Consider the following 23,664-nt stretch of genomic DNA (forward strand, 5'->3'; position numbering starts at 1 on the left):
TGAAAATTGTATTTGGCGCCTCCAAGCACAGCAAACCGTCAGCTATTTTACTTTTTTTTTTAAATAAGACGCACGTTGATTCAGCAAACAAGCAACTTGTTTGTTGGCTTATGTTCTAACAAGGTTCTTTTAAAGTTATGAGCAAAATATTCCTGTAAAGTTAATAGAACGATATTGGTTCAAAGTTAGGCTATTTGGTCTTTAATAATGTCCTCAAAACATTAACAGTTGGCAAAAAAAAAAAAAAAAAAAAAAAAAATACTTCTACGTCGTTCATGGAACGTTTTTTTGTTTTTTTTTGTTTCCTGAAACATTTAATTGGTATACAGAATAGCCTATTCAGAGAATATTCAAAAATTATATTCCCATAATGTTTCCAAAATGATCAAATGAAATGTTTCCTCAACGTTCACATAACCATGAAAAAACGTTTTTAAAACATTTAAAAAAAACTAGACGTTTTGAACATTCAAAGAACATTGAGAAATAACATTTTCATAATTTAATAGGAACGTTAGCAAAACGTTCTTAGAACATATTGTTTCGTGGGAAGGTTTAATGATGTAGCCTATGTAAATCTACAATAAAGTCCAGTTTTGTCAAAGTAAGAAAGTTGTAACAAAAACAGGTGTTGCAATGGTTACCAACTCGTTCACAAGCATGTATTTATTAGCGAATTGGTTTTGTAAAATAAAATCAGATTTTATGTTATGAAAATAAAATTTCCAAAAACAGAAAACTAAAATTTCTTAAAGCTGCAGTCCGCAACTTTTTTTGGTTAAAAATTATCCAAAGTCAACTTTTGAACAAGTACATAACCAGCCAGTGTTCAAAACTATCTAATTATCTTGTCTCGATTCACAACGGTAAGCTTGTAATAATGTTTTATAATAAGAGCGACATGGCGGATTTCCGCGGGAAATTCAAGCATGCAGCGGTTCCTCTGTGCGTCATTACGTTACGTCCGTAAACAAAGGAAGCAGTCCCGTCGAGTCAGTTATATCGTGAGGAAGCTGCCGGTAGCGGCACATTTATAGCCTTTTCTCACAGCAGTTGAAATAATTAAACTAATCATTTTGATGGCGGATTGTAATCCAGTAAGATCCAAATGACAATCATCAGTGACAACTGGAGATTCAGCCGTAGTCAAAAAGCAAAAGACTTGGAATGTGGAGTGGCTACAGAAATTGAAATCTACAGGTAACGCTAATACACACTAAATACAGTCACGCAGTGCTGATGTTGTTAACATTAACAATTTGAGAACAATATAACAGTAATAATAATTTGCACGGTTTGGCATGATCCGAGCTAAGAGATCGTTAGATTTAATCATCATTGGCAGCGCGATTTATTGTAAGCCTAATGCTTTTTTCCTCAGTTGGTCAGAACAAACGTGGCAGAAATGTTACTTACTTGTTCAGATGATATTTTCCAGTGAAAATTCTTATATTGGTCATACTTTCAAGACGTAAAATCTGTGATTCTGAAGTTCAGTATCCACACCGGTGCGGTGACTGACAGCAAACATTAGATTCATCCGCGCTGACGAGCTGTGCCGAGACACAGCGCACATACAGATAACTGTTCCGCATATGACTGCAATTGCATGTTTCAAACAGAGATGGAACAAAGAGGAAACTGCGGACAGCAGCTTTAAACTGTAATAAATATTGAATGCTTTTGAGCACAGACTTAAAGGGATAGTTGAAAATTATCCCATAATTTACTCACCCTCAAGCGATACTATAGGTGTATATAACGGTCTTCTTTCAGACGAACACAATCGGAGATATATTCAAAAGTATCTTTGCTCTCCAAAGCTTTACACTGCGTTCCAAATTATTATGCAGAGACAAATCAGCAAGATTTCTGTACAAAAAACATTCAGATTTTAGTTTTTCTAAGAAAATGTTTGTTTGTTTATTTATCCATGTCTTTTAGATAACTGGTATCAATCTCAGACAAAATAATTTGCCAGATCTATGGAAACCCTACTTAGAGGTTGTTCCACATTATTAAGCAAGTCACAGTTCTCATGCAATATGGGGAGGAAGAAAGATCTTTCTGAAGATGAAAAGCATGAAATGGTGCAATGTTGTGCAAAAGGCATGAAAACAACTAATATTGTGTGAAACTGAATGGAGATTATCAAATTATCATAAGATTTGTGAGTGATCCAGAGCACAGCAGAACTTGGTCAGATAAAGGTTTATTGAGGAAAGTTCCTGTCAAAAAATTTAATTGTATTAAAAGGGCAGCTATAAAAAAGCCAGTGTTGAGCAGCAAACAGGTATTTGAAGCTGCTGGTGTCTCTGGAGTCTCAAGAGCTCTCCATGCTGGCTGGCAGTTGTGCGTAAAGATGCATTTCAGGCACTCCAAACCAAACCTCACAAAGAGAAACATTTACAGTGGGTTTAGAAATACATGAAGACTCATTTAAAAAAGACTCATTAAATAGTTTTATTCACTGACTAATGCTGTACTACAATGGATGGTCTAAATGGATGGATTTCTGGATGGTTGGTGAATGGCCACCACGTTCCAACAAGACTGCGACGTCAGCAAGGAGCTGGTGGGTGATTATTTGGGCTGGAATACTGGGAAGTGAGATGGAGGGTATTAAAATGACTTTTGCAAGATATGTGGAGCTCATAACTGGCCATTTTCAGCTATGGTATAAAAAGGAGGATAGTGCATAGTACAATGCACTATGCACTATCCCATGCTGAAAAAAAAACACCACAGCAATAAAACTGTTTGAAAATGTATTTCTACACCCACTGTAAATGTTTCTCTTTGTTAGGTTTGGTTAGTGGTGTCTAAAATGCATCTTTACGCACAACTGCCATCCTGCATGGTGAGGCTCTCAAGACTCCAGAGACACCAGCAGCTTCAAATACCTGTTTGCTGCTCAACACTGGCTTTTTTATAGCTGCCCTTTTAATACAATTAATTTTTTGATAGGAACTTTAATTAATAAGCCTTTATCTGACCGAGTTCTGCTGTGCTCTAAATCACTCACAAATCTTATGATAATTTGATAATCTCCATTCAGTTTCACACAATATTAGTTGTTTTCATGCCTTTTGCACAACATTGCACCATTTCATGCTTTTCATCTTCAGAAAGATCTTTCTTCCTCCCCATATTGCATGAGAACTGTGACTTGCTTAATAATGTGGAACAACCTCTAAGTAGGGTTTCCATAGATCTGGCAAATTATTTGTCTGAGATTGATACCAGTTATCTAAAAGGACATGGATAAATAAACAAACAAACATTTTTTTTTTTAACTTAGAAAAACTAAAATCTGAATGTTTATTGTACTGAAATCTTACTGATATGTCAATTGCATAATAATTTGGAACGCAGTGTATAATGGTAGTGAATGGGGGGCTTGTTTTGAAGCAAAAAATAAATGCATCCATCCATCATAAATATAATCCATACGGCTCCAGGGGGTTAATAAATGCCTTCTGAAGCAAGGAAATGGGTTTTTTGTAAGAAAAATATCCTTATTTAAAACTTTATCATTTAAAATTTGCCTATAGAACGACTGCTGGCTCCGCCCCGCTATATCTTAACTCGCTACTTCAGACTTACGCTCCCTCCAGAATCTTGCGTTCTGCAAGTGAACGGCGCCTTGTGGTGCCATCACATAGGGGCACAAAATCACTCTCACGGACCTTCTCCGGGTCTGTTCCTGGTTGGTGGAATGACCTACCACGCTCTATCCGAGCAGCTGAGTCTTTAGCCATTTTCAAAAAAATGCTAAAGACGTATCTTTTTCGTCAGCACTTGACCCAGTAATAGTAGCACTTACCTTGATTTCTATTCTTCTTCCATCTATTGGTGTATTTATTTTATTAAAAAAAAAAAAAAAAAAAAATTCCTTGCTACGAGCACTTTACTGACATAACTGTGACTTCACACAGCACTTACATACTGTTGTTCTCATGTTGATTTGATTGATTCTACTACTCTCATTTGTAAGTTGCTTTGGATAAAAGCGTCTGCTAAATGACTAAATGTAATGTAAATGTAAAATAACTAGCTTCCGCCAGACGGCCGTATGCATACTGCGCAAGTCGAATTGCGCCAAATGATCAGTTACCACTGATGCGATGATGACTCAGGATGTAGGAGTATTGTAAGCTTAGACGCCTCTTGCAGTTCAAGCGAATATGACTGTGCAACAAACCGAAGTTCCTCTTCTCTTATATCGAAATCCTCCAACATTTCTTTTTAAAATATCTCATTTTAGACTTCTAATTTGTGACTGGTGTTTTGTTTTGCTCTATTCTCTGCACTTCCATGTTCATCATTGCACATGCATCAGGTCAGAGTTCACTCTTCCACCGCAAAGTGATGCATATGGTCGTCTGCCAGAAGCTAGTTATTTTACTTTATAAAGTTTTAAATAATGGATATTTTTCTTACAAAAACCCATCGCTTCGTTTCAGAAGGCCTTTTTATTAACCCCTTGGACCTTATGGATTTTTTATGATGGATGGATGCATTCATTTTGGGCTTCAAAACACACCAATTCACTACCATTATAAATCTTTGAAGAGCAGGCATATTTTTAAATATATCTCAGATTGTGTTCGTCTGAAGGAAGAGTCATATACACTTAGGATGGCTTGAGGGTGAGTAAATCATGGGATAATTTTCATTTTTGGGTGAACTAACCCTTTAAGTTTGGTCTCTTTTTAAAGACGAAATTTTACATTTATTGTTATGAAATTTTTATTATGAAATCTATATTTTCCAAAACATTTTTTACTCTAAAACTGTGAGAAAATAAAAGCCATAAATCTAAAAAAGCTGTGTTCCAAATTTGAGGTTATCTCAAAAAATGAGCTTTCAGTAAGATTTTTGGGCACAGTACCAATTCCAATAGATTAAATTCATCTCCCATTCATTTCCAATGCAGTCATTTTTGACCGTGAACAATACAAGTGTGACTATTTTTTCAGGACCATTTTAACCTTTTCAAATCATGTCCATGGTTGGTAACCATAGTTAATATCAATTGTGGACATGACAAAATTTCACAGAATGTTCCTCCAAAACATTACCAGACTTTAAAGTGGGTGTCTGTGTAAAGATTAACAGTTAGTAGTGAACAGCCCGTTATTTGTCACAGCACAGACACTTTGTCTTCACATCAGTTGCAAGATGGATATGACATTGTCACTGACAAATGTATTATATGTTGTCATAGCTGTCTTTCTTCTGTTATTGCTGCGGAAGAGTCAAAGAAAGCAGTTTGGGCAGCTGCCTCCAGGACCTGCTCCTAAACCACTGCTGGGAAATTTACTTCAATTTGATGTCAAGGAACCATACAAGTATTACCTAAAGGTCAGTATTCTGTATACTATTAATTTCTTAATTAGCAGTAGCTGTCTGTGCTTGGATGGTTGTTTTCAGGACAAGGATGTACTGGAACTGTATTTGTGACAAGACCAATGCTTGTAAATGAGTGTAAGATTATTTTAATCTCTGTTTATTTTCTGGTGCCTCATTCTCAGTTTGCTTTTTCACCCACTGAATACATCCCTGCTAGAAATTTTACATTCCCAGAACATTCTCAGAACATCCCAACTGGTGTTAAGGCTGTTGTCTAGTAACGTTCCCAGTACGTTCAGAGACGGTCACGATGTGGAGTTCTTTTAGGGTTTGGGGGACGTTATTTGGTGGACCTTCACAGAACATTCAAAACGTTCTGGGAATGTTTATGGAACAATACTTTATTTGGAAATGTTCTCAGAACGTCCCTGCTGCCCTTGTCAAAAAATTTAATTGAAAATTAGAGCTTGAAATTAACTAACAAAAGTGGCTATTCAAACAAAAACTAATTTTTTCATAAATGTCTTACAAAAAAAAAGCTCTTTACAGGTAATTCCTAGATTAATGTTATGAAACCTTTTCTTTAAAATGCAAATCTCTTGCAGTAAGTCATTAGCTGACAACAGCACATGCATGAGCTAATAACTGCTGTATCACTGCATCAGCAACTACACAGTTACTGTCTTTAAATAAAGCAACATGCAGCAGAACATCAGTGTTTCTGGATCATCACTGACTGAAGCACAGGATCTACTCTCCAGCACAATGGTAACCTCACAAAACTCAGATAACAGAAACAACATTGAACACAGATCTCTCTAAATCTCTGCATCTTCACTTATTACAAACCACTCTGACTTTGTTTCTTTCATAAAAATCTTCTTAATGAGGTGTTGTTTTATCAAAATTTATAAATGTCACTGTTACGGAGGTAAGCGCTTGCTTTTGTTGGGCTCCTGACCCTTGACATTTTAACTCTATTTTTTCTCCAATTGTTGTAGCTGTGTGTTTCTAAACAATTTGTTACAAAAGAAGTTGTGAGAAAAAAAAATCTGATCAAAATAGATGTATTAAAAACCACACAACTTGTGTTATATCTTAGCACATCTGTGTGTCTAGTTAAGAACAACACATTTTGTGTCACTCTTAACTCAACCATGTGTTATTCCTGTTCGTTTTCTACACACTAATATGTTATATTTACACAATTTGTGTCATAAAAAAAATAAAACAAAAAAATGTGTTTTTAATTAACACATCTTTTTTTTGAGAGTGTGGATTTGGTTGGACATTGTTGATGACTTTATCATCATACAGTGGTCTTATTCACTGATCTGTGAATATTGTATTTTCTTTCATGTTGTTGTAGTCCTACGACAATGCATAAAATCCTGTCCTGCTTTGATAATTTGAAAGTTTTTATCATTGTGCAGAAATTATTCAGACATGATTATGTAGACTTGCACAGACATCAAGATTCTGCGTATAATCCTTAACAATGGTGACAAACTTTTCAGATAAACAGATCAACTCTGAACGTCACAAAACAAGCTACTAAAGTCACAAAAACGATTTTTGTTTAGTGTCACCATTGTTGAGGTTCATACGCTGATTCAAGATGTCTGTGTGAGTCTATTAGACACTGCTCAAAACTCTGTCTGTATTATGAATACAAAAAACCCTCATAAAACTAATCATTAATTAATGCTAAACTAACATATAACACACTCATAGTTTAGACTCTGGTGATGATCAGTGAATCAGGACACTCCATGATAATTGAATCACCAGCACTAAACAACCCAATTCATCTGAAAAGAAATTTATTATAAAAAAAATTTTTATTATAACAAAAGTGTCTTGAAAAGACAGTTAAAGCAACCAGAGAAAAACTAATGTTAAAATATCAAAAATCAAGAGCCCATCTAAAGCAAACGCTCATCTCCATAACGGTGACTTCAAACTTTATTATTTTCTATTTGTGACCTTGCGCAACGTTACCTAAAAGTTCTCTAAAACTGATGAAAATTCTGAAATTTTACAGAACATTTGGGCAATAAAAGTCCTCTTTTGGAAATGAAAGTGCTGCAGTTCAAGGTTCCTTATATGACTTTAGGGGGACGTTCCAATTTGGTTATTTTAAGGTAAAAAAGAACGTTACAAAGAAAACATTTGGGACATTAACAGAAAGTTCCCACATGGTCCTCTGTTGGTCATTTAATAACGTTCCCGATATGAGTTTAGGGGGACGTTCTGTTTTGGTTATTTTATGGTCGTGCGAGAACGTTACAAAGAGGACATTTGGGAAATTATCAGAACGTCCTATAGCAATAGTGCCCTAAACATTCCCAGAACGTTAAAAGAACTCCACATCTTTACCAGAACATTATCAGAACGTCCACATTGTGTTAAGGATATTATTTAGTAACATTCTCAGTACAGTATTAACAGTTCATTTTTCTTTTTTGAGGTTTTTTTTTTTTTTTAAATCATAATACAGACAGAGTTTTGAGCAGTGTCTAATAGACTCACACAGACATCATGAATCAGCGTATAATCCTCAACAATGGTGACACTAAACAAAAATCGTTTTTGTGACTTTAGTAGCTTGTTTTGTGATGTTCAGAGTTGATCTGTTTATCTGAAAATTTTGTCACCATTGTAGAGGGTTATACACAGAATCTTGATGTATGTGTGAGTCTAAATGATGCTGTCTGAATAATTTCTACACAATGATAACTTTAATTTTGTCAAAGGACAGGATTTTGCAACATTCATAGATCTGTGAATAATATGAAGTCATTAACAATGAGAAACCATTTGATAAAATTTTTGTTTTTTCTTTTTTGTAACAAATGTGCACACTGTGACTATAATTGGAGAAATATTTAAGTTAAATAGTCAAGGGTCAGGAGCCCAACTAAAGCAAGCGCTTACCTCTGTAACGGTGACATTTATAAATTTTGATAAAACATCAACACCTGATTAAGAAGATTTGTATGAAAGAAACAAAGTTTGAGTGGTTTGTAATAAGTGAAGATGCAAAGATCTAGAGAGAAGCCTGTACTTCAGTCAGTGATGATCCAGAAACACTGATGTTCTGCTGCTTTATTTAAAGACAGTAACTGTGTAGTTGCTGATGCAGTGATACAGCAGTTATTAGCTCATGCATGTGCTGTTGTCAGCTAATGACTTACTGCAAGAGATTTGCATTTTAAAGAAAAGGTTTCATAATATTAATCCAGGAATTACCTGTAAAGAGCTTTTTTTTCTGTAAGTAGTAAATAGTTTTTGTTTGAACAGCCACTTTAGTTAGTCAGTTTAGCTCTAATTTTCAATTCAATTTTTTGACAAGGGCAGCAGGGACATTCTGAGAACATTTCCAAATAAAGTATTGTTCCCTAAACGTTCAGAGAACATCCTGAATGATCTGTGAAGGTCCGCCAAATAATGTCCCCCAAACCTTAAAAGAACTCCACATCGTGACCGTCTCTGAATGTACTGGGAATGTTACTAGACAACAGCCTTAACACCAGTGGGGACGTTCTGAGAATGATTCAAATCAAATAATGATTATGTGAAAACATAACCAACACCACCTGATCATCTTTTAACTTTGCTTGTCTGGTTGGTTTTAATGTAGTTAAAACTGCCCAAACAAAGTCTAATATTAAAAAGTCAAGGGTCAAGAGCTCAACTAAAACAAACCCTGACCTCGATGATGGTAACTTAAAAATAGTGATTTTCTCCTTTGGTGATTCTGCTTGTTATCATCAGGTGTCTTCAATAATGGTCAATCATCACTCAATTAAACACTTATTTATCTCATTCATGCTTCAGTGGGTGGAATAAAAATATGGCAGGACTTTTACTCTCTGACCCCTGGACTTCCCACCTCTGTTTACTTGCGCTGTGTTGCGTTACCAAGTTCAACCCAGAAACAAACGTCAGTTTAGGTTACTTTCTGCGAATCGACTCAGTCAAGAGAAATCTGAAGGATGGATATATTGTTGGCATTGAAGACAAATGCAGTGTCTGTTGTCATGACTGTCTTGGTTCTGTTGTTGCTGTGGAAGATTTGAGGAAAGAAGAACAATTTTGGGCGTCTGCCACCAGGACCCGCTCCGAATCTACTGGTGGGAAATTTATTTCAATTTAATGTCAAGGAAGCCTACAAATATTACCTAGAGGTTAGTAGGTCCATTCACTACTATTATTCAGTAAAATTATTGGAGTAACTGCTTGGAGCCTATGATTGTGTGTTCAAGGCTTACAAAGATGCGCAGGTGTTTGTGACTGTGCAGATAAACTAGTTAACCATTAAGTGCACAGAATACAAAAACTAAATGAATGAAAAAAAGTATAATACGGGGGGGGGGGGGGGACCGGGGAGTGTTGTAACACGGGGTCAGTAAGCCTGTTTCAAGCCTCGTTTAAGCCTGTTTCACACATAATCCGTCTGCAGTGCGTATGCGTTGCGTATTTTTTTATGCACCCATGTTAACGGATTAGAGCGTTCACACTGCACGCGGTTGCAAGTGCAGCACAGCAGATTGTGTGTGGGCAAAATGAACATGGATTGACCTGAAATTGTGAAAAAAAAAAAGAAATTATGCACATTTAAACTACTTTGTACATTTAGTACATTACATAAAGAATTTGTTGTTGTTGTTGTTGTTGTTGTTTTTTAATGATTTAACGCCATGCCAGCAACAAGCTATATTCATGCCAAAAGGAAACATTTCAATTTCACAGTTCAGTTGTATCATTTCAAAACAATTATTTTATTTTAAAAAAATGAACAGTGTTTACTTGCATAATGCGATCAGATATGTTTTGTTCCGTCCTCTGAGCGGTGTCAACTCACACCAGAAGCATTTCAGAAGCGAAGCGGCTGGATTCGCGAGACCACTAGATGTCCAACGTTGTTTTCGTTGATTTTTTTTTTTTCATGTTTTTAATGGCTAAATTGTTATATATTGTCCGGTTTAATTGTGTTTATTGCTATGCCATAATTTATTTTGATGTAGCTATACAGATGAAGTTAATAATAATTTTACACTTAATATTCCAGTTATGAACAACAAAAACAAAGAAATTTCAAGTTTTTCAACTTCGAATCTCTTGTCGTCAGTTTCTGGCATCGTAGTGAAGTGAAATATGAGCGGGAGTTTACTCAGGGTGATTATTTTGACTTTATTTTGTATTTGAGCTGCGCGTCTTTGACGCGGCGTCCGTCAAAAATAGGTGAGGCGCCTATCTTTAGCGAAGCGGCGCGGCGAGCCGCTTCTGGGACGCTTCTCAAACGCACCGCGCCGCGGGCTGGTGTAAACACGAGCATTGACTAGAGTGGCCGCGTATCAGCTCCGGTAGCCGCGTCGCAGCCGTAACGCGCCGCACACGCGTGCAGTGCAAACCGGCCTTCACACAGGCAGCAGGAGCAGCGCGTAAAGCAGTGAAGCGGGGGGTTTCGGCGCCGAGTCTATTTTTGCTGCGCTGCTGACGCTCAATTAAAGTAAAAGCACACGTTTGATGGACAAAATAAATATAATTTCACATACAAAGTGTTCAAAATGCACAGAATACGCATGTCTAATGTGTTTTAACCACTAGCGGTTCTAGTGGGGGGCCAGGGGGGGCCAGTGCCCCTGTGACAACAAGCTTGGACCCCCTTGTGGCTCCCCTAAATATGGAGTGTGAAGTAATTTTTACAAAACTGTTTTTTTGCGATCGTTGTTTTTTTACATCCGTTATTATTAGACAGTGGCAACGGGGAACAGAAATGTAACTAGGGATGGGTACCGAAACCCGGTATTATATTGGCCCCGGGGCTAAATTATGAAAGACCTGTGTATCGATAAGCTCTGACGCTAACGGTTCTGCTATCGGTACTGGAGAAATTATGAAGAAAATACACGTTCATTTATTATTGCTATATAGACATTATCTTGCAAATTATCTCGCCAGAGTCGCCAGCTGAGTCTGTATGCAATAATATTAGGACATTTGTCTATGATGCATTGTTGCTTTCGCAATCCAGAAGAGAGGAGCTACAGCGCGCGCAGCCGCTCATGTGAAAGCCCTGTTTAATGGTGATGGAGGAGAGAACTAAACAAAAACGTCTGCTTACACTTTAGGCCTGTGATATTAAGCTAATTTGATTTTTTATTTCGATTTTGGCTTCCAAGGATCAGACAGAAGATATCTGAGGTAAAACTATTAAAAACTAGTTTCGTCTAGCACCTTCATTCTCTTCACAGCTGTGCGCGTTCTTTCCTCCCTAAACCCAAACTTAACGTCAGAATCACCACAATCGGTGATTGTTGTAAAATGCAGTCTGTACTGTTGCTAAATTGCAGTAAATGTTTGATAATTATTATCAACGGTTTAAAACGTTGAAAGCACAACAATCCGCGCAAGAGACGCTGTTCCTCAGGCTGAAATGTGTGTGCGGCGCGCGCTCCAAAACTGATCGCAAATCGACAAACAAATTACACTTTAGGCTTCAGGTGCACGTCCAAGCGATCCAATACACACAAAAATGTGTTAAAAGGACCGAATTGGAGCGTGTTTAACTACTTAAACGCAGTTTATATCGTAAGTGTACATGGACAGCTGGGAGAAAATCCGATGTGTGTTAATATATATTGTCTTAAAGTGACAGAAGTCACCTTCTGACGATTGTGCCATCAATGTTTATCAAACAACAAAATGCAAAGAGAAAATCTCTTACAGCTCTTCATCTGAATATAGTTAGCTTTAATAGGCATTAATCTATTAATTTATACTGTGAAAACCATGCAGTGTTATTTTACGTTTGGTTACTTTACTTAGATTTCTTTTATAGGCTAGGCCTATATTACTGAACACATGAACAAATGCAGCACTTTTTTTTCATTTGTATCTTTGTTTTATTGTATTTGTCAGTTTGTTTTACTTTGTTTCTTTGTTCATGTTCTTACTGTATCTTAAATAAAAGACCAAAAATGCCGGACACTATATAATATAAAGCAAAGTTAGTTCAGCTCTTTTTATATATTATATTATATTATATATAAACAAAAAGTACCAATAAGAATACGGTTAAATTACCGGATCGATAAGCAGTATCGGTAAGAGTAGTAATACCATTAAAACCTTAACGATAGTGCAGAAAATGATATGACAACAATAAGGTCTAAATGTAACTGGCCCCTCTAACAGTACAACTGGCCCCAGCTTGGCCCCCCAGTTGAAATGGTCTAGAACCGCCACTGGTTTTAACAAGAATTTGAGTATGACAGAAAAGAAAATTAAGAATCAAAAATAATTATAGAAGACTTACCCATATAAACTTGTTTTTAATTCAGTTTGGGTTAAAGTATGGTGTATTATAAAAAACTAAAGTAAACCAGCCAGAAAATATGATATATAAACATTATTTTAGTTATTACACAGATATATATATATATATATATATATATAGGCTGCAGCATACCTAAATCAAACCCGAGTTTGCTGGCTTTTTTTCGGCGAGTTTGCTGTCTTCTGAACGTGCACGCGGCAGATGATGTCAAACACAAAGCTTACCTCATTCGTGTGCAGCAATGGATGACACAAGGCTTTTATTTATTTATTTTTATTTATTTATTACGTTTATATGAGAATGTTGTACACCTCCCCATGTTAACAAACTATCAAGACTCTCAAGTTTATAAATGACCAGCTTATAAAAACAAATTTATAGTCGTCTTTGTAAAGAAATGCTCATTTTATATGCAGCTTAGAGCCGCTGCTGTGACACTGTACAAACGCTTCTAGTGTGCAGAGGTGGGAAGTCCAGGGGTCAGAGAGTAAAAGTCCTGCCATATTTTTATTCCACCCACTGAAGCATTAATGAGATAATTAAGTGATAAATTGAGTGATGATTGAGCATTATTGAAGACACCTGATGATAACAAGCAGAATCACCAAAGGAGAAAATCACTATTTTTAAGTTACCATCATCGAGGTCAGGGTTTGTTTTAGTTGAGCTCTTGACCCTTGACTTTGTAATATTAGATTTTGTTTGGTCAGTTTTAACTGCAGTAAAACCAACCAGACAAGCAAAGTTAAAAGATGATCAGGTGGTGTTGGTTATGTTTTCACATAATCATTGTTTGATCTGAACTCGTTTAGAGCCCGATCTTTCTCAAAATTTAAATAATGAGAATAAAGAAAATTACTAAGACAATTCAGCTCATAATTTATTCATGCAGCAATGCATGATGGGAGGCATGGATGAATTTTGATTGGTGGCACCCAGAATGCATTGCAACATGCTTTATGACTCTCACCACTGTTGAGATTCACAGACTGATTCTTGATGTCTGTGTGTTTAAATTAAACTTTTTTTTAAATCAGAACTTTAAAAATCAATAATGTAAATCTAACTAAGATTGGGCTCTAAATGAGTTCAAAGATTCAGATCAAATAATGATTCTGTGAAAACATAACCAACACTACCTGATCATCTTTAACTTTGCTTGTCAGGTTGATTTTAATGCAGTTAAAACTGCCCAAACAAATTCTAATATTACAAAGTCAAGAACTCAACTAAAACAAACCCTGACCTCGATGATGGTAACTTAAAAATAGTGATTTTCTCCTTTGGTGATTCTGCTTGTTATCATCAGGTGTCTTCAATAATGGTCAATCATCACTCAATTAAACACTTATTTATCTCATTCATGCTTCAGTGGGTGGAATAAAAATATGGCAGGACTTTTACTCTCTGACCCCTGGACTTCCCACCTCTGACAGTGTGAATACTCGCGCGTCTCTGCAGCTGCAGTGACTGTGTAGTTACGCTCACGGGCTGCTCACGCGACGCTCACGCTTGCAGTGTGAAACAGGCGTAACACTGTCAGAAAACAGCTGTGGTTATGTCGTCATCATACACTCCCATCACCTTTTTGAGCTCACGGGAGAAGTGACGTGACTTTGAGCAACATTGTAGATTTTACAACCAAAAAATTTTTTAATCAAGATTATTTTTGCCTAGTAATTATATTATTTTACTTAACCTAAAGTACCTGTTTCTCTAGTTTAATTTGCTTTGCATTCATGATAACTTCAAACCCACAAGCTAAAACAGTTAGCTGTCTTATGGCTGTTTGGGACGGGGATAGCTCTAACAGTTAATTAAAAAAATTACAACCAAAACCTTATTATGATTCCAATGAGTCCAGTTATCAATCACATCCTCTGTTAAAGTAATGTGAGATTTTTGGTGCGCATCAAGGGATTTATTCATCATAGTTTATGCAGATGCCTTGAAAAACATTATACGTCTCCGTTGGGCATATACTTTTTTTCATATAATTTTTAGAATTCATACACATCTGTGTTTCCATCCAGGGTTTTTATGTGATATTGCAAAATTCAAATTTTGAGCAAAATTCAAATTTTCATTCAAATTTTGCAAATTTGAATGTGACGGGACTATTACAGTACAAACACACGACAGTTGTTTTTTTGTGCTAAATTTAAAGTCCTAAAAGAATTGCAATATAATGTTTTTTGTCACATTAAATTTTATTCAATTCAAATAATCAAATGAATTTTATTCAATTCAAATAAAGTTTAAATAAACCTTGAAATATAACAACATAAATTACAATGATTATGTATTAATTTAATTGTTAGTACTTAGCTGTTTAAGACACCTAATATCAAGTGGGGCCAAAGAATAATAGATCAATTAATAGATCCATCGATCCTCAAAACAATTGTTTGTTACAGCTCTAAATACAGGGTGACAACATGTTTTAAACAGTTTACGAGCCTGAGCCGCGCCTCTTAAAGTGGCCGTGAGTTGAGCGCCTCTTAAAGCGGCCGTTGTGGCGGGGCCACCTTCAGAACATGGAACAGACATGTGTGTTTGGCTCTTTTTCCTCAGGCTGACCATCGAGGCTTGTGCCAAGCCAACATCAAAGTTTGTTTACGAACTATATCTTCTAGTTATTCTTTGTTCTTCAATAAAGTTCTTGTATAAATTAGCATGGATTTTATTTGGGCAAATTACCTCTCACTATTGTTACATCTATCATCAGCCAGTGTTGCAACTCACCCCAGTGGGACAGGTGATTGTGTAGCAGGGGAGACTTAGGCCAGGGGTGTCCAATCCTGCTACTGGAAAGCCACCATCTTGCAGAGTTCAGCAACAACCCCAATTAAACACTCACCAGGTAATCAAGGTCTAGAAACGTCCTGTCAGGTGTGATGAGGCAAGTTGGAACTAAACTTTGCAGGATAGTGGCCCTCTAGGACCGAGTTTAAACACCCCTGACCTAGGCATGCTGAAATAATAATAAAAAAGAAGCATAAATACAACTAAAAACTTTACTTGGGGTTGGCTGTAACATGCTTCATTGATGTTACAACTAACCCAGAATCTTATAGCCATGAACTAGCTCATGTTACAGCTAACAGCCAAAACATTGGCACTAACAACTTGCATGAAAAATATCTACACAGACATAAAATAAACATAATTTAACTTCGATGAGTTTAATTACAAAGCAGGAATTGCCATAACAAAAATATATGAAGTAAATTCTTACATTAAAGTTAGTTTTTCTCCTCTTAAATCTGCTGTGTCTGCCACAGGGCTCTACTAATTATAAAATAACAATAAAGGCAGAGAATAAAAATGATTAAATAAAAGCTATATAAAGAATTAAGAGAATAAAAAAAAGATACATAAATAAGATAAAGTGCAATCAGTCGGACGTACAGTGGCCCATTACTGCCTGAATCAATAAGTTCGGGGCTCCACTGTATGAATGGAAGAGTCAGAGCTTGTCAGACACATTAGTAGCAACTTCCCGGCTTACTAGTGACCTCCAACCCTTCAATAGGGAGGAGTTATTCCCACATCATCTGCCTCTGATGGCTTTCGGTAAGACACCAGCCTGCATCCAAGGACCTGGTGCATGCGAAAACTCACCATCTCGCTTCTCAATTCTCTCAACTCTTCCATTCAGGCAGCCCTAACCAAAAATACACAGTGCTCATTCAGTAAATGCACAGCTAAACAGATGTGTTTTTCAGTCTGGATTTGAATGTGGCTGATGTTGGAGCTCATCTGATCTCTTCTGGAAGCTGGTTCCAGTTGCGGCTGGCATAATAGTTAATACGGACTCACCTTGCTTTGAGTGAACTCTTGGTATTTCTAACAGACTTGATCCTGATGATCTGAGTGATCTGATGTTTATATTTAGTGAGTATCTGCAATGTATTGAGGTTGTATTAGGCCATTGAGTGATTTATAAACAAGTAACAGTACTTTAAAATCAATTCTAAACATAACTGAAGCCAGTGCAAGGACTCAGGACTGGTGTGATGTGTTCATATTTTCTGGTTCTGCTCAGAATCCTGGCAGCAGCGTTCTGTACAAGCTGCAGCTGTCTTATGTCTTTTTGGAAAGGCCAGTGAGGAGTCCATTACAATAATCCACCCTGCTGGTGATGAAAGCATGAACAAATTTCTATAAGTCTTGACTGGAAACAAAGCATCTAATTCTTGCAATATTTTTTAGATGATAGTATGCTTATTAAGTTACTGCTTTTACATGACTACTGAAACTAAGTTCCCACTCCAAAATCACACCAAGATTCCTTGAACACTACCTCTGTTTTTTGACCCCTAGCCTCAAGGTAAGCATTTACCTTGAGAACTTCATCTTTGTTTCCAAATGCATTGACTTCAGTGTCTTTGTTTGTCTTTGTTCAACTGAAGAAAGTTTTGGCACATCCAACTGTTAACTTCATCAGTGCATTGGCACAGGGAGTCAATGGGGCTAGTCGTTAGGCATTAGGGTTAAGTAGATCTGGGTATCATATTGTCATGATCACCAGTTGGAGTGCCCTATTTAGCCCGCTCCAGCCCGTGATTCCACTTCAGAGCCCGCTCCAGCTCGTGAGTCCGCTCCAAAGCCTGCTCCAGCCCGTGAGTCCGCTCCAAAGCCTGCTCCAGCCCGTGAGTCCGCTCCAGAGCCCGCTCCAGCTCGTGAGTCCGCTCCAGAACCCGCTCCAGCCCGTGAGTCTGCTCCAGAGCCCGCTTCAACCCATGAGTCCGCTCCAGAGCCCGCTCCAGCCCGTGAGTCCGCTCCTGAGCCCGCTCCAGCCCGTGAGTCTGCTCCAGAGCCCGCTCCAGCCCGTGAGTCCGCTCCAGAGCCCGCTCCAGAGCCCGCTCCAGCCCGTGAGTCCGCTCCAGAGGCCGCTCCAGTCCGTGGGTCCGCTCCAGAGCCCGCTCCAGCCTGCTGAAGCCCACCTGGTCAGTTCCTCCAGCACCGCCCTGGCGTTCAGCCAGGACTCCAGATCTGCTGGAACCCACCTGGTCAGTTCCTCCAGCACCGCCCTGGCATTCAGCCAGGACTTCAGACCTGCTGGAACCCGCCTGGTCAGTTCCTCCAGCACCGCCCTGGCATTCAGCCAGGATTCCAGACCTGCTGGAACCCCTCTGGTCAGTTCCACCAGCACCGCCCTGGCACTCAGCCCAGACTCCAGACCTGCTGGAACCCACCCGGTCAGTTCCTCCAGCACCACCCTGGCACTCAGCCTGGACTCCAGACCTGCTGGAACCCACCTGGTCAGTTCCTCCAGCACCGCCCTGGCATTCAGCCCGGACTCTAGACCTGCTGCAACCCGCCTGGTCTGTTCCTCCAGCACCGCCCTGGCACTCAGCCAGGACTCCGGCCTTGCTAGAGCCCCCATGGTCTGTTCCTCCGGCTCCCCCCTGGCCTTCAGTCAGGGACTCTGGACCTGGCCCACCATCCCTCCCCCTGGTTCTGCTCCTGTCCACCTCCCTCCTGAGAGTTTTTTTTTTTTTTCTTTGTTTGTTTTTTGGGTTTTGCTGTGTGGAGCGTCTGGTATCCGCTCCGTAGAGAGGGGGTACTGTCATGATCACCAGTTGGAGTGCCCTATTTAGCCACCAGAGGGCACTCCACCCCGGACCATTGCCTCACCACTTCGGACTTCATTTCCCATAACCCATTTCCCAGACTCATTATCCCGTCATTGCACTCAGCTGTTTTGTGTTTGGTCATTAGTGTCTGTCTATTTATACCTGGTTTGTTTCTGCTTTTGTTATCTAGGTTTTGTTTATGGTCACTGGCTTCTGTTTGTGTTTTCTTTGTTTTATGTGGACTGATCTGTGGATTCTGACCCCTGCCTGTTTGGATTACGTTTATGGATTACTCAATTAAAACTGCATTTGGATCTAACCCTCTTGTCTCTGTGGCATCTGTGACAGATATGCATAGCTGTGGTAGGAAATTTGGTTCTTTCTCATTATTTGGCTTAGTGGGAGCAAATACAAGTTGAACAGGACCGGTGCAGAATTGAGCCTTGTGGGACTCCGCATGTCATGGATGTCCTCTCAGACTTATGGTCACCTATATTCACACAATAACCTCTCCCTACTAAGTATGAGCTGAACCATTTGAGGACTATCCCAGAAAGCCCAACCCAGTTTTCCAGCCTGTCAAGAAGTATGTTGTAATCGGTATCAGTACCGTTGACATGGTACCGAAGTCGGAACTTTTAACAACACTAACTTCTCTGTATGCAGTGTGGAGGCGGCCTGGCTGTCAGCGGCGAACACTCTGGAGGCAAGCACTGATGTGGTCCTGCAGGGCTTAGAGGGGTGACTAGCCTTAGTCTTCCAGACGATAGCCGTGAGCGGGCAGAGATGCGCAGCGACAGCTTCTTCCACTGGGGTGAGCTTCATGTAGCCCTTTGTAGTTCTTTGGCAGTGTCAATCGTGGAAAGAGTGACCGAAGAGGAAGAGTGGATGTGCGCCAAGTAGGGGTGCGCCATGTCTTGGTGAGCTCTTGGTGGACCTCCGGGAAGAATGGGGTGGTACGCTAGCAAGGGGCCTGCTGGTGGTGCCCTGACTGCAGGAACCATTCATTGAGTCGGCTCCGGGCTTTTCAGGGGCCGACCAGTCCAAGCCAAGCTCTTCTACTGCTTTGATGAGGACTCGTATAAGCTCCATACGAGGCCACACGTCATCAGCATCTTTAGGCAGCAGTAGTTCGCCCGCTCTTCGTAGTCGGCCAGAGACATCGAGTCATTAGACCTGCCAAACATAACCATGCCACTCACACCAGATGAGGGGCACTGATCTTCAGGGGTGAAAAGCACAGGGAACTCACCATGTTAAGGGGAGAACAAGGTATGCGGGCACCAGGCCGACGTGGGGTTGCTTCGCCTCGCTGCTCAGCCTGACGGCTTTGCTTTTTTTGCCTCTGCTCAAGTTGGGAAGGAGATGAGGGAGCAGGCAGGTCACTGAAGATCGTGATCCGGGCATGCAGAGCTGCGAGGCTTAGCTTCTTGCAGTGCAGGCAGCTGGAGTCTAGAAGTTCCGCCTTGGCGTGAGCATAGCCTAGGCAGGAGATTCACTCAGAGAGCTCGTCTGTAGCGGGCAGGTGAGCCCTGCACGAGCCGCATTCGTGGCGTGACTTGCAACAACGTCGCTAGGAAAATTAACGGTTAAATTTGCTTTTTTAGCAGTCACCGGATGGCCGCAGGGGAGATCACTGAATCGGCTTTCTGCTGAAGCGCCGTTAATCCGCTGCAAGGCTCGTTCAACGGCGAGAAGAGGCGAGTAGAGGCTTTGGTCTTCTTCAGAGCAGTGAGAGATGATCTTCGCTCTGAAAGAGAAAGATTCTGAGAATACGGCATTTATGCATGACTTATATAGGCAACCCCACCCTTTGGCAGACTGAAATGCCATTTGTCTGTGAGTTTTCCCCATAAGCATCAGTGAACTGACACAATGATTGTGAAACGCATCGAAAGGGAACTACATTTGAGCTTGTTAGTCACAAATGTTTGAGCTGATTTGAAGTACAGGTAATTTGAATACACATATAACATTGAAATGTCCCATACTGAACACATATAACTTTTCTTCCCTTAGCTCAGTAAGAAGTATGGCTCTGTTGTCACCATCTGGTTGGGAAACACACCTGTCGTTATCATTTCTGGATATGAAGCCCTAAAGGAAACTATGATTGGTCTTGGTGAGGAATTCAGTGGCAGGGCCAATTATCCCCTGATGATGAAGATCACACATGGATATGGTGAGGTCGCTTGATTCCTAAAGTTTTACATGGTTTATTTGATCTCTCTTTTAGTAGTAGACCAAAAATGTTAACATTTTCTCTATGCGCAGGTGTTCTGTCCACCAGTGGACACAGATGGAAGCAGATGCGCAAATTCTCTCTCACGACTCTGAAGAACTTTGGAATGGGCCGCAGGAGCATCGAGGAACGAGTCAGGGAGGAGGCTGAATATCTTGTGGAAATGATTAAAAAATGCAATGGTAAAACCATTTCACAAGTTTGCCTGCCTAAGGCTGTGCTGGTAACCGCACCACCATGGTGGCTGAGTAGCAAAGGCGGTGGTACGCCAAAACACATTTATTTGTGTGTGTGTGAATATTATGACACGAGTGAAGCACAAAGCTTTGTTTACAAAATAAGTAATAGGTTAGCAATTAAATGTTACATCGCAGCCATGGAAACATTTGGATTCATGCTGAGGTATGTGAGGTATTTTTAGATAAGAGGAATTGTCACTGGGATGGCACAGTGACTGCTGCTTATATACCCCATAATGATGATTGACAGGACTGAATGTTTTTAGGTTCCTCCTAAACCTATATTTAGAAATTCATTTAACATTCTCTGCATGTCTTTCTTTATATACAGGTAATCAGTTGACATAAACTCTAAACTCTTGATCTTAGTACCTTGATCTTGTGTTCTTTTCTCCTTCAAGGCTCTGCATTCAGCCCTGCAGACATGCTGTCTAATGCCGTGGCCAATGTGATCTGCAGCATTGTCTTTGGCCATAGGTTTGAATTTGAGGATCCACAGTTTAAGTTTCTCCTTCAGACAGTAAATTCTATCTTCATTATACTCAGCAGCCCTCTTGGACAGGTATTGCACTCCCAAGAACTTTTTTATTGTCATGTACTGTATATTATACTGTATATACTAGTTGTCACACTGGGAAGTTAGAGATATAACTATAAGGATTATATATTTTTAGGTTAAGGTTAAATAAGGTTTTGAGTCAAAAGTCCAATCACGCTAAAGTAAAATGTGAGACAAATAGTTTGGCAAATTTGTTTGGCTAAATCTGAATTAAATTATTTATAATATTATAACATTATTGTTTTATAAGTTATCTGAATATTTCATGCATAAATAACTTTATATTCTTTCTTTATAGATCTATAATGTATTCCCTAAGCTGGTCAGTCTCTTTCCTGGTAAACACCACCAGCTGTTTAAAGACACAGACAAGGCCAGAGAGTACTGTAAACATCAAGCCAGGGCTCGGATGAATAATGTGGATCCCTTGTGCCCACAGGACTTCATTGAGGCCTTTGTGCTAAAAATGAAAGAGGTAAAAATGAATGGAAGCATGTACTTTTTTTTAGCTTTTTTTATGACAACAGGCTCATTTAAATATACCTTCACATTCTGCTTGAGATAATTATTAGAGGATAATTATTGAGGTCTTGATTGTCTTTTGCAGGAGAAAGACAAGTCTGACACAGAATATCATTTTGACAACTTGGTTTCTATAGTATGGAACTTGTTCAGTGCCGGCACAGAAAGCACTTCATCCACCATCAGACACGCTTTGCTTCTGATGATGAAGCACCCAGATGTTCAAGGTGAGGTCAAACAAATGCTTCTCTTTCCAAACATTAAGTGTGTTTTTACTTTGACTTCTTCTGCACAGAGCGTGTTCAGCGGGAAATTGATGATGTTGTAGGAAAGGACCGCTGGCCCTCCATTGAAGACAGACAGAAGCTGCCGTATACAGATGCTGTAATTCACGAGGTCCAGCGCAGCATGGATTTCGCCCCCATCGCTATCCCACACAAGATGATGTGTGACACTGAATACAATGGTTATGTCATTCCTAAGGTATTCTGCACTTTAATGCCTCGCCATTACAATGATATATTTACAGAATGTTCATTCATTCAATACATCTATTGCTAAATGAAGAGATTAAATCTGTCTTTCTATTTTCAAAATAAACTTTCTCATAGGGAACAATGGTTTTTCCACTGCTATCCTCTGTGCTAATTGACCCAAAACGGTGGAAGAACCCAAATTGTTTTGATCCTGAGAACTTCCTGAATGAAGAGGGTCAATTCATGAAGAATGATGCATTTGTTGCATTCGGCATGGGTGAGCTTCATTGTGCATTTCAGACTATAAAAATGACACATGCTAAATAATTACAGTTCTTACTGTTTTAGTCATACTGGGACAAACATAACCTCACTGACTGCTCAGTGGTTACCTTTAAAAGGCAAATCACAGATAATAAAATTGTTGACTTCTGTGTGCTCTCTTGACAGGCAAGCGCGTTTGTCTCGGTGAGGCTCTGGCTCGCACAGAACTCTTTCTCTTCTTCACTTCCCTCCTTCAGCACTTCACCTTCAAGGCAATGGTGCCACCAGAAGAGCTCGACACAAAGCCTGCAGCCAGCAGTTTTGGCCGCATACCCTGCAGATACGAGTGCTATGCCATTCCTAGGATATAGAGGAAGGAACAGTCCACAAAGTTTGCATGAAAAGATTAATCATTTAACTTGCATTTTCCTGCAACTACAGCTACTATTTTTTGATTTTCCTACAATAAGACATCCACACAGAGCTTATTCCATGTGGAATGATTTGTACTTTCAGTGAAAATGTCTATTGAATTGCACACAGATCGTCTTGAAAAAGATTGTAGTAACATTTACAATCATATCTACAATCAGAATTTTGTAGAATCATTAAAAAATAAACTCAACACTGTAGGACCACTGAAGATATAAGTGACCAAAAACTTACTGGATCAGGGAACACAGTGCTGACTGTACATTTTTTCTTTAAATAATTTTTTTTTTTTTTGGTAAATCATTGTATATGAAATATATATATATTTTTAAATACATAATAATTGTGTGAAAAAAAAAGAGAAATTGCACATGACTGAGATGTGGCTGCATGTGTAGCAGTTTTACTCTGGTTGTGTTTTGTTGTTCTTAATGAAGACAATGGAGGAGGTTGGAGCAGAATGTTTTATTCTGAAGAAGCAGGTCTGCAGAAATACACAGAGCACAATTCATTTTTTGGGATTTTTGGGGTCTCTCCCCTTCAGTCTGTCCATACAGCATGGAGAAAGCCTCACTTTAGTTGGAAGAGCGAGAGAGCACAACGACCCCGTCAAATGCGTCACCAATATGTGCCCCATAAAATATTCTG

The 23,664-nt window shown here is 39.2% G+C and overlaps 1 protein-coding gene across 3 annotated transcripts; it reads left to right on the top strand.

Annotated features, from left to right (window-relative positions):
* Positions 1–5,156: 5,156 nt before the first annotated feature.
* On the top strand, positions 5,157–23,317 carry LOC125262033 (cytochrome P450 2M1-like). 3 transcript variants are annotated; one of them, XM_048180584.1, is made up of 9 exons: positions 5,157–5,367; positions 20,302–20,464; positions 20,557–20,706; positions 21,165–21,325; positions 21,621–21,797; positions 21,930–22,071; positions 22,140–22,327; positions 22,456–22,597; positions 22,771–23,317. In XM_048180584.1, exons 1-9 carry the CDS (start codon positions 5,185–5,187, stop codon positions 22,953–22,955), a joined length of 1,491 nt encoding a protein of 496 aa, XP_048036541.1. In that variant the 5' UTR covers positions 5,157–5,184; the 3' UTR covers positions 22,956–23,317. The 3 variants fall into 3 exon arrangements, with proteins under 3 accessions (XP_048036541.1, XP_048036542.1, XP_048036543.1); XM_048180585.1 differs by lacking the exon at positions 5,157–5,367 and adding an exon at positions 9,279–9,545 and having other exon boundaries at positions 22,771–23,311; XM_048180586.1 differs by lacking the exon at positions 5,157–5,367 and adding an exon at positions 18,952–19,096 and having other exon boundaries at positions 22,771–23,311.
* The last annotated feature ends 347 nt before the right edge of the window (positions 23,318–23,664 follow it).

This window comes from Megalobrama amblycephala, unplaced genomic scaffold (genome assembly GCF_018812025.1).
Source record: "Megalobrama amblycephala isolate DHTTF-2021 unplaced genomic scaffold, ASM1881202v1 scaffold561, whole genome shotgun sequence".
In the NCBI taxonomy this organism is placed as follows: Eukaryota; Metazoa; Chordata; class Actinopteri; order Cypriniformes; family Xenocyprididae; genus Megalobrama; species Megalobrama amblycephala.

Bases quoted from the DNA above. Each gene is read 5' to 3' on its own strand.
- LOC125262033 (XM_048180584.1), top strand. From the start codon at position 5,185: ATGGATATGACATTGTCACTGACAAATGTATTATATGTTGTCATAGCT. The intron at 22,072-22,139 runs GTGAGGTCAAAC...TCTTCTGCACAG, and splicing joins GAAGCACCCAGATGTTCAAG to AGCGTGTTCAGCGGGAAATT. The intron at 22,598-22,770 runs GTGAGCTTCATT...CTCTCTTGACAG, and splicing joins ATTTGTTGCATTCGGCATGG to GCAAGCGCGTTTGTCTCGGT.